This window comes from Rhipicephalus sanguineus, chromosome 4, assembly GCF_013339695.2.
Source record: "Rhipicephalus sanguineus isolate Rsan-2018 chromosome 4, BIME_Rsan_1.4, whole genome shotgun sequence".
NCBI lineage: Eukaryota > Metazoa > Arthropoda > Arachnida > Ixodida > Ixodidae > Rhipicephalus > Rhipicephalus sanguineus.
The window spans coordinates 115,691,603-115,707,060 of NC_051179.1; the positions used below are offsets into that span (position 1 = coordinate 115,691,603).

General features: G+C 43.7%; 1 protein-coding gene and 1 non-coding gene across 2 annotated transcripts in view; one reads left to right on the forward strand and one right to left on the reverse strand.

The window, feature by feature from the left end:
• Positions 1–509: 509 nt before the first annotated feature.
• The window catches only part of LOC119390608 (zinc finger FYVE domain-containing protein 21), a 37,623-nt gene continuing 22,674 nt past the window's right edge, over positions 510–15,458 (reverse strand). The window contains exons 5-6 of the mRNA XM_037658202.2: positions 9,448–9,644; positions 510–5,594 (exon numbers count right to left, since the gene is read on the reverse strand). Of these exons, the coding sequence (XP_037514130.1) occupies positions 5,553–5,594; positions 9,448–9,644 (239 nt within the window). The 3' untranslated portion in view covers positions 510–5,552. The remainder of the gene's footprint in view (positions 5,595–9,447; positions 9,645–15,458) is intronic.
• On the forward strand, positions 14,854–14,979 carry LOC119392048 (U5 spliceosomal RNA). The gene has a single exon (XR_005183641.1). It is a non-coding gene; the product is annotated as a U5 spliceosomal RNA (small nuclear RNA).

Consider the following 15,458-nt stretch of genomic DNA (forward strand, 5'->3'; position numbering starts at 1 on the left):
TTTCTCAGTGGGGGGGCTAGCGCCCCCTTGCCCCCCTGGTAGATACACCTATGATTACTTAGAAAAGTGTTGCAGAGCCCTAACAGTTTTCCTTTTTTCACAAGGCAGTGTCGCGTTCTCCTTTGTAAAGCTCTATCTTTCTGCCAGTGACCATACATATAAGGACTAATGGCCAGCCCCACACTAATTTCTTTTCGTTACATGCCATGCTAAAATTGCAGACAACGAAGGTGCATTGGTGGATCTAGTGGGTGAAGTCAGGATGTCCTAAACCATACCCCCTTAATTTTTTAATATATGCCCGCAAGAAAATGACCTATTAGGTAGTCAGAATCTTAACACAGCGCACACACACGAACACAGAAGAATAGGTAGTCAGCTTTAGGTATAATAAGACCTTAAAAAAACTAGCCCCACCCCCTCCCACTTCCGAAAAATCCTGTATCCATCCCTGGTAAGGCGACAATAGCGATGGTGTAAGAATGTGAGGCGGGTTCCACTCGCACACATTGAACATTTCAATGTACCAATGATACGGCTTTTTTATTCAACCACGTGAAGCAGGTGTTGTGTACACCGCGTAAACAGTAGGATAATGCCGGAAACATTGCACACAAGCTCGCTACAGTACACTACAATAAGTTGGTTCCAAATTCCCCGGTTCAAGAACGACCTTGTTGCATGAAGCACATGATGTGCATGCACGGGGAGTAAAAACAGGCGCGCATCAAAACAGAGCTTGGTATCTAGTCACAGTAATTTCTATATACTACACAAACACAAAATCACTGGTACACTCCTTAAGGCACTTATTTAACGGCATTCCCTTATGCGTCAGGGAACAAAAATAATTCGCATCTTGAATACATACAGTGGATCGAGGAAGACGCATACACACGTTTGTTGGCTGGCTATATTGCCATACATTTGTAAAATTAGCTACTGTACCGGAAGAAAAAAATATGTCGTAGTGTAGATGAAACATTGCCAGTGAGAAAAACAAAAAAGCAGAACGTACGTGCGCTGTCACACAAAACAAGGTACATCAAAATACCGCTGCCGAACACATAAGGTGTGCTTAATTCGTTGTCTAAATTTTTGTTTCGTGACCATGGTTGACAGAACAGTCATTTACACCATGAGGTACACATAACAGAAAGGAACTGCATTATAGGTAAAAAAAACTCCGCATTAACAATGTGTCTTAATAATTAGGCAGTTTTGAAGCTGAACACTAATCTTAATGGCTTCAACACTTGCAAAGAGAAATGTTATGCAAAGCAAACATGTAGGAGAGTTTGGAGTGCTCTCGCAGATGTACAATGGATGCAAGGTGTGACAACGTACAGCATAGTGTGTATTGCATATGCTGTCCTTCAAAATTTCATGCCATAATGGCACTGTACAGTTGTGCATTTCTCTCGCAGCACACTCAGTGACACTGGTGATCGCGTTCATCCTAATAAGAAAACAAGAAAAAAGAAAAAGGATTCGCAAAAGCAAATTTGTAAGTACAGGTGACAAGTACAGACACGACATTAACGTTGATTTTTGTACACCAATACAAGAGAACGATTGCGGATATGACATGGTGCTGGCTTTCCACTCACATTTCAATTCTTTGCCCCAGCTAGCAGAATCTATGTATGATAACTCAACAGCAAAACAACAGATTCACAAGTAAATGCGCAAGTGGGTTATGCAAGTGCACCAATACATGTCGACTCGTATCAGTGAAAACAAGTTCTTCCACGCTCAGTCACACCAGTGGCATGTTAACATTTGTTATCAATAACCATGTTTTGCAATCCCTCATGCTAAGATAACTTTCTGAAAGCTCACTTGAGGATCCTTCTCCACTTAACCAGACTAACACAAAGCTCTAGCGAACATGACAGTAAGCAAGGGCCATTACACTTCCAAATAATTTTTGGCAGAAAAATGAGCTATTTCTGTACAAACAAGCCTCACTGCATTTTGCCATTAACAAAACATGGCGCTATTCACGGGAAAACCACACAAGTACTGTCTATATGAAAGGATGCTACAAGGCATAAATGCTGATGAAAGGAAGTTACACATGAAATCTTATAAATCCGTCTCCGACAACGTGCCGTTGCCGGAGCTCATCGCGGAGGCCGTGGCCGATATCCTTAACACCATGGAGCATCTCAGTAGATGGCGCTGCAATGCAGTTTTCCACTGATCCGCCACACGTTGCAGATCCCCCAAACTTTTGCAGCCGACAGTACATGCACATATCACCGGTATCATGGCCAAAAATTCGCATAGAGCTGGCATATATTATTAAAGTGCACAGTTATATGCAATGATTATTCAAGAAACCGCTGGCTTTTCTTCATGACAAAGTTGCTTCCCTATAAGCCTTGCAACACATTTTTTTAAAGTCAATTGAGTTTTAACGCACAAAGCATTTGCTGATGGCAGTGTTTTTCTTTTTATTGAAGACCATTAGGCGTACACTGATTGTCCAAATAAGCTCCTTGAAAGTCCCAGCACCAACAGGCCCAATGCCTACGTCGAATCTGACAGGTTTTAAAACTGCGCCACCAGTGGCCACAATCTAGTCTAAAGCAAAGCAATGTGTGGTGCTTATAAACAGTGTCAGTTTTTTTTTTCTTCATAAAACACTTTTAAAAAACAAGCTCTCATTTGAAAATTAAATTTGACAATTTATGGAAGAAGTATGCAAACGCTGTGGTCAATGGAAGGTGGAAGGAATGTACAACAGAAGGCCGCGTAATGCTATCATCTTCTGACGCTAACAGCCGGTGTCGTCTAGAACAAGAGCATGTTTTAGTAAGGTCAATGCGTTTGCCACATTTCCATACTTTATAAATGAGCACACACTTTCGATGAATACCACTGTTTGATTGATGAAACATCACAGAAATTCAGCTGGAGGATATGCGGTAGAACAATGGACAGGAATATCCGGCATTCCTGCATGATGTTCTCAGCTACCACTGTAAGCACTGCACCTTGTAAAATAGAGTTTAGATACCATGTCCTAAACATGTTGCATCTGTCCCTTGTTTTTTACCACGCCTATAGTGAAACTTCCTTTCTGTATCATTCAGCAATTTCTACACGTAGAAATAAATCACAGTATGACAAACAACACTGGCTGTCAAAGTTCAGAACACTGCCCATGTCTGGCTGCTCCAATTTATCTATAATACAGTAGTCAACTGGCATGGGGACATGGCTATTTGTTTCAAACCCAATTCGTTCCTTATATATGTTAAACCGATCGATGCTGCAAACCTTATTCGACGCTGCATTATCTAATGCAAGATGCCTACAATTCCGTGCAATAGTTTTACTCCACAATGTGGATGGGCCAGCTGAAGAGACTACTACAAGTGACATTATTAGAGGTTGTATGACCATCTCAAACATACCTTATTTGTCATCAAGCACTGCCTAATGCTACCCATGGCACTGCTTTTAGCCAATTAGCATGGAGACACGCAGGCTCTCTGGTAATCAGGTACAGTCTGGGACAACAACTTGAAGAGACACATATTCCATGTTGAGAACGGCTTTCAGGCATATGTGTTTACTACAATAGAAGCAAAAAAGAAATAACTTTGCCGGCTCATCACCAAACAACTATCGCAGGAACGAGAACTTAAATCACAAAGTTAGATGAATGCAGCAGTCATAGATGAGTTATACATTACCTTCACCTGCTGTCACGAAGCCATGTTTGGTCTCCCCACTGGTACAAATTATTTATTGAACATTCAAATGCCACAACAACCTAGCAGTCTTAATGTATCGTGACGATGGGAGAGTTTGACAGCGGCTCAGCTGAGAATCTGGAAGACTTGATGGGTATAAAAACTAAGGCCTCCTCAAGGAACCAACAAAATGGGTACGGTCACACTTTTGCCGAGGTGAGCAGCTGATATTACTTGAAAATGTTGGCAAGTTATGAAAAAGAAGTTATAATAAAGCATGGCAGAGAAAGAATGCATGGGCACAAAAAAGAAGCAAAGATAAAAATGCCCCGATGTTGTACAGCATTCCAGACCCCTCGTGTCACTTGAAGCCAGTGGACTGCTATGTTAAATGGCACCACTTGCAGGAGGGCTGTACACTTCCTAATACTCTGACCACAAATGTAAAAATGATGTCCAACAACAAATTTTGCAATTGAGCAAACCAGAGAATCAAAGCATTGAACAATACCCCAAAGGTTAGAAGCTAGAATTTGTGCATACATGAGGGGCCGAATGTACTTGCCCACAAGCAAGATGAAAGTTTCATTCCGTCCTTATGTGAATTTAGTTGACACATGACCTAAATGGAAGCAGTTTATCTGCGCCCAAACACCAGAAACATGACGTGAAGGTTGCTCTACTTAAGTATGAGTGCAGTCGATGACAGAGAAGGATTATGATGTCGCCACTATTTTTACTGCAGGAATATACAGTGACCTGCATTTCCATTGTAATGCCAGTGGCAGAATCTTTCACACCTACAATAACCATGTTATCGCTTGAATTTTTCAACCACATAGTTTCTACCCCTACCTTCTGATCTACCTTGAACAAAAGTGCTGCAGACACAGGGATCGGCTTTGTCACCTACCAGCAAACGAAACTTCAAAAACGCTATGCAAGCAAAGATACAAAAAGTGTTTCTATGATTGATGCAAACCAAAATATACAATCTAAATGGAAAATATCAGTGAGAGCAAAGAAGCAGTAAGCATGAAACATTCCTTGCAATGTTGTTCCAGAACAAAACGTACAGGATTCATGAAAATTCAGTCCACAGACAAGTATTTATCAGCAACTAAAAAAGCTTAAGCATTTTGTGGCACACATTCTTTCCTCTCCCTACTACAGGGTGACCCACCTATAAAACGTTTGTGGCTAACACCTTGCAGACATTCAAGTAATGGGTGGCGGCAGAAGTAATGCCATGTGCTATCGGTGCACGGGGCAGTAAACTTGCACTGCCAGCTTCATGTAAGCTGTTCAGATCCTTGACATTTTGAACTTACTTCTCGGAGCACTCATTCTGAAAGAAGCTTGCACGCTGCCTTAAAGAATGCACCACATGCTTCACCCTAGCGCAGGACGTACAATGTACATTTCGGGCACAGTATAACATATATCAAAGCGACGCATAATTCGGCATCAAATATATAGCACAACAGCGTACATGTACATGACAAAAAGCCAAATCTTGGTAGCCGCAAGAGTCTAAGAAATAAGAAGCTTGTTCAGCCATGTAGCGCTTAGAGGCCCAACACAAACAATCTTTTCTCTGCACACAATAGTGCATATATGAGCCAGACTTTCCAATACCACTCTGCAGTACTGCAGTCCTGGCAATGTCTAGGCATTTGCCCCCCAACCGTACAAGATCCACAAAGACAGCACTACACAGATATGTTGAATGTCCAAAACTGAGCAGAAACAGCACCATGGATGTGATGTAGTGTGGATTGCCAGTCAGCGAGGTCGCAGTAGCAGGTAGTGCCCGCCGTGGCTGTTGAACGGGCCCTGCTGAAGTCATTCCGGTGACACGTCCGGACTGTGGATCATCCGGAAAGCCTGCATTCATGAAGAAGATTCATGAAGCAAGGTCAATGAAGACGCGACGCGAGGCACTTAAAGTGGACCTCTAGAAGCTACCTGCACTAAGTACTTTACCTGCACGTAAATGTATGTGCAGTTACAACCTTCAAACAAATAATAATGTGCCACAGGGCTTGCTGCACAGAGCAGTTCATCTCCTTGACCTTCATATGCAATAGCTGTAAGGAGCTGCTTGTATGTCACAAAAAGAGCTGACATGCTCTCATCACATGATATAGCTAGGCTCAATAAGAGGTTAGCAGTTTGCTTTTTTACAGACACTGTTTGATTGTGCTGTTATCCTGTGCACACGAGTATGCAGTTACATGGTAGTTTTAACATTCCACGAGCATTCTATATTTCTATGAAAAGGTAAACGCATGATGTGCACCTCGCAAGAAGCACCTTATTTTGACATCTCTTGTGATTTCCCGCAAGTGCCTATGCGTGATCCTGAGAACCAAAGTAACAATTAAAAAAAGGTAAATACGCACTGTAAATGTAACAATTAGATCTCAGCTAAATATAAATGGCTGTTTCGCCACATGGCTCTTAACAATGTGCATATCGTCTTCTTTACAGAGTGATCCATATTTTTCTTTACATCTCGGTGCCATACAAAACAAAAAATGTATTTAAATGTTTTGGCAACAAACATGCATTCATCCACTTGCTAAGGGCTGGTGCCCGGCCAAAGCATTGAATTAAATTCCTTGGTATATTTTTATGACTCTAGCCCCAAGCGACACAAGTTCCTTGAAGAGCACCCCAGATTCACCCCCAAGTAGGGATGCCCATAATTTCCAACTGCCAAATTTTAAAAAATAATAAAAAAAAGTTGCTGGGGGTCTTAAATGATAGATTTGATATAGGAGCATAAGCTAAATACAAAAAGGACCAATTAACTGCCCAGATAATTCATTAAAATTAATTTAATGCATGGTTATAGGTGCACGTGGAAACAACAGAAACAAACAACTACTCCATACGCCCTCCTGCTGTGATCCATTTGGGACTGGCAGTATATGCGAATAATAAAATCTAGTAATCTAATAATAATAGTAATCACAGTAACGATTGTGCAGAAACTCTCAAACGTGTTTTCACAGGATATGGTTTGCAAACAATACGTATTTACTCGATTCTACCGCGCCCTCGATTGTAACGCGCACCCGTTTTCCGCGACCAAAAAAAAAAAGTAATACATCGATTGTAACGCGCACCCATTTTTGTGAGAGAAAAGAACAAAAAAAAAAGTCCGTAGGAGTCAAATTTCGCACATTCAGAAGAACAAGTATTTGGGTTTTAAAGAACTAAAGTTTCAAAAAAGTAAAACACAGTCAAAAAGCAGGCCTTGCCGCTAAAACTGTCACCACTACGGCGGCGATACGAGTCGCGTAATGGATCAGTCCTCGTTGCTGCTGGACAACTCCTTGTCACTGTCAACGCTCCTCGATTTCGGGAAACCGGCCCTGCTTTGGTCCACTGAAACCTTTTCGTGAAGCTTTGCCGGCCCGATTTCCGTCCGTCTCTCTGCACATGCAATAGCTATTCTTTTAAATGCTGCATCGTGGTACACTCGTCCAGTATTTGGAGTCGGCACTTCCATGCCGTCGATGCGAACGCAGAACGGGATGACAATCTCCTCAGCACAGTGCACACGTACGAACTGAAAAAATGGCAGAAATCGTAGGAGGCGGCCATTTTGAAATGTCGATGGCAATACGATAACCGAATTTCTTTTTTTTTTTCGGTACTCGATTCTAACGCGCATGCGATTTTTGGACTCGTTTTTCCGGAAAAAAGGTGCACGTTAGATTCGAGTAAATACGGTATGTTGTGTTTGCAGGCATGAAACTCCTTTAGGTCCCTAGAGATGTATTTCGAGGTTTTCCGCACTACATATATGCCAAGAGAGAACAAATTTGACACTGTTGCATTTCAATAAACCCCAAACAGAGAGAGCACAAGACAAACAAAGGTGCCCATGAAACAGCTAACAAAAAGGAAGGATGTGATGCACTGCTTGAACCCTCGAATTAAACAGGATATAAGGAACATTGGTTGAACAAAGTAAATCTCATTCCCCTTGAAATCCCAGCTAAGATTCATGCATGCGAAGCCTCAGTCTAACAAAGCACAGTAAATTGTACTGCCAAGTGATATAACGAGATACATTACACCCCGAAACAAAGAAAATGCCTGACACTTCCATGCTGTATGTATATTGCTTTCCATAGATTTTGGCATTCGTTTGCCATGGCAGTTCGAAATTTCTACATCAGAAATGACAAGATACATTTTTGTTTTGTTTTTGTTTTGTTTTTGCTTGCTGATGTGTATAGCCACACTTCCACTGTTGACTAATCACACTTCTCAGCGCAGCACATTGCGCAGGCTGGCACAGCTGTCTGCATTCAGGGTGTGGCCTTCAGGGTCGCAGTGGCAAAATCCTTCAGTATCACACCGAGGAAATCTCGTGTGCCAACACTGCCGCACCAGTTTGCACCATGTGCCAGCAGAACAGCACTGGTGAGGTACCTCTTTCGTGTGGCTAACACATTCACTGTCGCTAACACATTCAAACATTCAGCTGTGTGGCCCAACACTTAAGACCTGTGCACCCACTCTCACTCTCGTCACTGTGCAACATGCAGGCTGACGCAGCTCAGAGGCCATCAAAGCCACGACCTGGCTAAGCCAAGCTGGTACAGTGAGTTTTCCCAGACTTTTAGTTCACACAGTGGCCCAGGACCGCTTCAGAGCAGAGGATCCGCTGTGTATGGTTCTGCTGCATCGGTGAAGCCCTGGTATACCATCATCACAGATTCGTAGGCAGAACTGCCACAAAAGCACATCACCCCAACCTCTCCCAATGCAATACCACCACCACCATAGCTATCGAGATTTTCCTAGTAATCTTCCGTTTTGTACACATTGCAGCAAAGCTTCCATCAAAATTCCCATATTTTTGTATCAAAATTCTCACATTATTGTATAATAAAGTTTGTGAGATCCACTTTGAGCTTATTTCCCTGTAATGCAGCTATTGTAGTACTGGATAACGTCACTGCCTCGAAAGCTCAAAAGGATTCAAGTTACACAGTGAGCTGCATGACCCCACCTTGCGTGCGAAGAAGTGGGCCCATTCATCTGACATTTTCAAGCGACACAACACACATGAGCAGACAGTGTCACCTTTACTGTGCAGTGACCAGGCAGCAACAGCTCCTCGGCACATTTTGTCCAAACATGGCCGATCGCCTTGTAGAGCCAAATTTTAGCCAACTCCAGTGTCAGTAAAGTAGACACGAAATAGCGGAAAAACTTACATTGGCCAAAGCGGAAGATGTGTTAACTTTCGTCTTCGTGAACACGAACGATCACTGGCAGAAACAAAGCCGTTTTCTCTTGCCGCTCATTGCCACGAATGCGGCTGCACACCCTTCTTCAGTGACACAATGATTTTACCGCATCATAAAGAGCAGGTAGCAAGGGAAGTGATCGAGGCCTTCCACATTAGAAGAAAAGGAGATAAGTGTGTCAGCATGCAATCGATTTCACTGAATGACGCGGAATTTTTGTACCTTTGCAGCACCTGCAGAGTATGATACCTGCCTCTACCTATATTTGCATTTCCTTGCTTGAGACCTGTTTGGATTTTTCGCTTTTGTCGTTTTTTTTTGTTTGTTAAGTTGCACATCACCTATATAGTATATGCGTGTTTTTTCCCAATAAAGTTTAGTTGCGAGTCAGCGCCTGTCCTGTGTTTTCTTATACTTCATCGTCGTTTCGTGTGCGCTGTATCAACCAAGATACACACGCATACCTTGTTGAGTGCGACAATCCAGAGGGCACCCTGTGCAGCAGCCTCCGGTGCAGGGGACAGACCGAGGTGTAGCAGTGTCTGTGCAAGCTCCATCGTTGCATCCTGTTGCTCGTCAGGTGCACCAGGTGTCACTCCATGCGGTCTGTAGCCAATCATGACACCACTCAGGCCGCCATCACTCGCCGAAGGGCTCCTTGCTGCAGAGAGGGAGCCAGTGGTGTCACAACGCACCAAGGTATCATCGCGGTGCTACTGCTGCAGTATACATTGGGTATTCTTGTGTTCAGTCGAGTTGTGGTGTAATGTGTGTACTGAATATTAGAATATTGTGTGGATTTTTCCCCCCCCTTTTTATGTTTCACAGGATTTTCTTCGCCATTTGTATTGATTTTTGAAAAGCCTGCACTTGTGCCCGATAGAGCCACACCTGCTTTGGCATGTACGCTAAGTATGGATAAATAAATGAAACTAAAACACGTTGATGCTTTGCAAAAGCTCTCGTGAACACGAGTGGCTATCAATCCCTGTTATTTGATTGGAAATCTTTGGTGTAAACTCATTGAGAAAGCAAAGATTCAGGTAATAAAGAAAGCAACAACAGGACAGCAAGAAAACACCATACACAAGCAACAAACAACTACTGCATTTTTTCACGTAATGATCGCACACCTGTGTGCAGTCATCACACCACGAACTTACCATCGTGGTGACGGGAGTTATTACCGCTACGACTCCACATGTTCATCGTGCAAGACAGCGCAGTGACACCTTGTTTTTACCATTTTAACTGCCAAAAGTAGCATGTCCACCGTTCAATCGGCTACTGAGTATGTGCTTGTGCATTGCACTATCCCACATCGTTTCTATAGTGATGACAGATGCACCGTACCTGTCAGCAAGAACTTGTGGATGTGCGGAGAGGTGAGAGCATGAACGCAGACGCATCATCAATGCATTTATCCACACAAACACTGCATTATGGCGGTTACTTGCGTTTCCACACACAGTGCATGGCCCGATGTCACACGGCTTTGCTCTGTCATGACTAAATCCGTCATTTTTTTCACGGTGCCGCAGAGCATGCGCCCTTACCCTAGTGGAAAAGTCACTAAACGTTTAAATGTGGTCTTCACACACATCCCAATCTCGAAGGGTTTCATTCTGGCAATCTCAGTTGCCCCAGATCACCACATAAAGCTCCTCCCCGCAACCAAAATGGCAGACGGCAGGACAGGAAAATAAAAACGGCAGATTGGCGACGCGGTATGGGATTGCACAACACGTTTGACTTTTCTTCTTGGTCCAATGCAACATGTTTGACTAAGCATGGCCTCCACCATCAGCACACTCCCACACGCTGTCAGAGCTGATCGTGGTGGCCACGGTCTGAGCCTCGCAATAAACGCTTCTTCTTGGTCACCGAATATGACCACACAAAGGCTGCGCTGGGCTCTCCGTACACCGCTACACAATTCCCACTTTGAACTTGCCAAAGCAAGTGTTGGTTTCTCGCTGCTTACGGTCATGCAGTTATTGAACAAAGAAATTGCAAATAAACAAAGTTTTTTTTCACACCTGCAGGTGAGCATTCTGCCAGTAGCATTGGCGAACAAACTGCCATAGCAACAAGCAAACAAGTCCGTACAAGTCGTGAATTTCGTTACAATTGCCTTTATCATTGTTCTTGCTCTGTTTTTTTTCCCAGCTTTCCAACACAACTATTCTATGAGAAGGAGTTGGGAATGGAAAGGCGAAACATTGAGCTTTCGAACCAGGGAAAGACCAGAGATGCCTTCGTGAATTCCGGTTTTTGCTCGATTCTTAGCTCCTATCAAGTCGTCCACGCCGATTTAAAATTACGTTTTTGAGGAGAGTGCAGTTTTAGCTAAATCGCTTTGATACAGCGATAGATGAAAGCAGTAAAGATGCAGAAAAAGGCGGTTACTCCCCCTCCCTTTTATTTTTGAAAATTTCACAATACTCCATGTATGCAACGTGCTTTCCATGGAGCAGAAGCGCATCCAAGATTTCTGCTGGTGTGGGGGTAGGGGTGATTTTGACAAGATCATGGGATTGCGGGGAAGGGGCAAAACAGGAACCTTGCATATAATGCCATTTCCTTGCTTCAACTGGAGAAATCCTTCAGCAAATAAACTGCCAAATAATAATAACATCAAGAATGATGATCATCGACTTCTCCAGCATTTTACCGAAAGGTTTTGAATGAGCTTGACAGAGCCAAGAAGCCATTCTGCTAAAGCAGTGCATGTAGAAAATAAATTGTAAATGGAATAAACCAACACGTAACATAGTTCCCAGTGAACTTGTTTGGCTCATATGCTTATATTTCGCCGCTCCAACACTGATGAAAGTGCTGATATGCTGGATGGTTTGCAGTCACATGATACTGTTAAAAAAGAAACTCCACAGCTGAGCGCATTCTAAATTCAAAGAAATTAACATCCTATGTATGTTTCCTTTTGAAAGTGTGCCGTCACCCTGAACTGCACTCGAACGTACGCCACATGTTCTGAATAAGTACACTGAATCTGACAGTAATTCATGAAGACCTCAAATCAAGGAAATAATTCGATAATTGTAACAAAGTGACTGGGGTAAAAGAGGTAAAGCAATGACATTGCATAAAGAATTCTTTATTCAAGTAATCAATACACTGGTCCCCGGTGTTTCTGAAAATTAAACTGCCAATGTTTTAAAATGTGGATAATTCGCAGTTGATTCCAGTGATGAGACGTAACCGCCTTTGTCTTGAGCTAGTAGAACTTACTTTCAGGCTGTTGCTGAAGAAACGATTACCTATCAGTGATGGAGTTTTGCTGGTGCAGTCCGACAGGGCGCTACAACAATGGTCTTAAATTAATATACCTTTCAAACCTTTTTTCCCTCATGTATAATTGGCTACGATAACAGGTCTCACCAATTTCTAGCCCACTTTCAATCTTTCTTCGTAGTTATCATTGCAGGAATGTTTCCCACAAGGTAGCCGTGCGAAAGGAAATCTTACCGAGATTGTAATGAGGGAAGAAACTAGACTCCTAAAACATCGAAAGAAGGACGAAGAAGCACAGGGAAAGAGCGTCTTCTGTGCTTCTTTGTCCTTCTTTCGGTGTTTTAGGCGTCTAGTTTTCTCCCTCATTACGATGAACCAACTAGCCCAGCAACAAGTACTTCTAAGTTACCAAGATTACTGCCATGAGATTTTCTTCGATGAGGGAAACTTCGACAAGGGGACTTATTTCCATTACTTAAGGTACAAAATCTGAAGAGGTCCACAAATCCATAATTCTCTCACTTCTCACCTTTGAAGCCATATGTTGGTCTCTATGTAAAAAGGACAGTGGTGTGGTGTGAGGGGGCAGGGGGGCATAACAGCTGAAACACCCCCTTTGGCGTGCCACTGCCGTAGAGGCAAAAAGAACATGTACCTTTCTTACAATGGTACACCCTTTCTGCAGCCTTTGTTACATACATGGGAGTCATATCGTAAGAATTTAAGCATATATAGGAACTATCGTCGTACACTTACAGTCAAAAGTAACCCTCCTACGGGCATGCCACAGGCACTGTGTAATTGATATAATATTGACTCGAGATAGGCTAGCTGGCAATTCCATTTTCTAGAGTAGACGCCTTTGAATTGCGACATCCTCAAGCACCTAGCTTGCTGTGACAATCACTGCCATAGCCATGGGCCAATTAACCCCCCCCCCCCTCCCCCATGGCTACGCTATTGATTGTCACCAAGCTATATATATACACATACAAAACTGAAAATTTTCGAAGGTGGGGGGGTCGTTCAATACCTCCCCCGAAATTTTTCAGTATTGCATATACAAACGCGCGCATAGAACATGCATAAAGTGTGGTTCAACCCTCTCCCCCCGAAAGAAAAATTCTTGCTACGTACGGCCTGCGTGCGATGAATGATCGACCTGAAGTCGAAATTAGTAACCCGAAAGTAACCAAGGTACCAACGGCACGCTGACGACTGCAGCGCAAAGTACTGTCGCCGAATCGGAAAATCGCCTCCGGAATATGGCCCCGAGTAAACCGCGTTACAGTGAACTGTAACTGCGTTCCCTAGAATATACTGATTCTAGGGACCGTACTGTAACCGCGTCTCGCGAGTGGCCCACTTTATTTATTTCTTCATTCAGCATTAGTACAGAAGGAGGCCCCGAAGTTACAAAACTGTCAGGGGGACCTCCTATTAGTGTTTTGACGACGTCAGTAAATACTTACTCCATGGCTGTTGGCGACAGCGATCTAATAATAATAATAATATCTGGGGTTTAACGTCCCAAAACCACGATATGATTATGAGAGACGCCGTAGTGGAGGGCTCCGGAAATTTCGACCACCTGGGGTTCTTTAACGTGCACCTAAATCTAAGTACACGGGCCTCACACATTTTCGCCTCCATCGAAAATGCAGCCGCCGCTGGCGACAGCGATCGTTAACACGTTAGGTTACAAATACATGCGATAAGAAACGGCGCCAGGCGAAGGGAAGTGGAGCGCCGGATCATGGATCAGTTCGCGTGCAAACTCCTCGCGATGATTGCAAGCTCGCAAATTTCGGCCTACAGGATTAATATTGCTCGACGCCCTTTCGTCTGCAGGATATATGTCACGCGCTGCAAGGCTCATCACAAGCGAACAAGCCGCACGCAGCAAGAACAGGGAGGTCATGATCGCGAGTTTTCTGAAAAGTGACGATAGAAATGAACGCACGACAAGAGACCGATGTTGAATAGAAACAAGATTTCATGGTGAAAGGTGCGCACTTTAGTGTTGGAAGAAAGGTTGTCGAAATTAATTTGCACCCTGGGGTGTGATCCACAAATCTTCTTGAAGAAAAAGCCAGAGAAACATTCCTCTTGTGAATACCAACGTTTGCTCCATGCCTCCCTCGTCTATTCGAGACTGAAGGGAAAGGGCTACATTTTACTAAAAAAACGTTCAATGTCGTTTAATGAATCCCGCCGCCAAACAATCCGTGACAAACGCTCGTTTTTCTGCTTGGTGCTGCTTGGCAACTGCTGGCGCCATCGCTCGGCGGCGGAATGAATCAAGCGCGCTCTATGATCGCTGGAGCGTACAGTAGAGGGCAGCACCACCGCACTTCCAAGAGGCGACTTCGGAACGCTTTTCACACACAGAGCCGCACGCAATATTTTTGATGTCTTAACAACGATTTACCGGCAATCAGCAAACACTGGTTAAAAGGACTGCTATAACGAGCACGTTAAACATCTTCGCATAAGTTCGATCTATTTGCTTCACTGTAAAAAGGCGAATTTCAGCGAACAGAAGACACCACAACCCGACTTTCTTGTAGGGTCCGCTATGGTTCCCTGCGTCGGCGGGACAACTTTTCAGATCATCGCTCAGGTCTCTCCTCAAATCCACGCACTAATCTTTCGCCTTTTACTAAAGATTACCGTGGGGAGGGACACTCCAATGAGCCTATAGGCCAATTTTTGGGAGGCCCTACCCGTTTGGGTGGGGCCTAATCTCGAATTCAAAATCAGATCAGACGCACTGGGTTGTGCTCATCAGACAGACGACTCAGCATAGCGGGAACGCCCAGTCAGAAGAAATAGGGGACCACTTACGAACCGCGAAAGATGCAGGCGCGTTTAAAGAGAGAAGCCACGTGTTCGCAGATGCCGATAAATGAACAAAAAAAAAAATGACGATTATTCGCCGCGAGATCGGGCTACAGGTGCCAGCACCGTCCCGCGCTAGTGTGGATAGTGTGGAGGCGGTTCAGCGATTTGACCCGATTTCCGGTAAAGCAAATGCGTTCACTGCAGCTTTCTGGTAATATGTGCGCTGTTCATTCCCGAATTAATGCACGAAGCGCGCCGAACGTTACTATTACTGCGAGAGAAGCGCATCCTGCTAACGAACGGGTTACTCGCCTCAACAACAGTCGGTGTTTTCGCACTGGATAACGTTTTCTTGTTTTACTTGTAGATGTTTAGT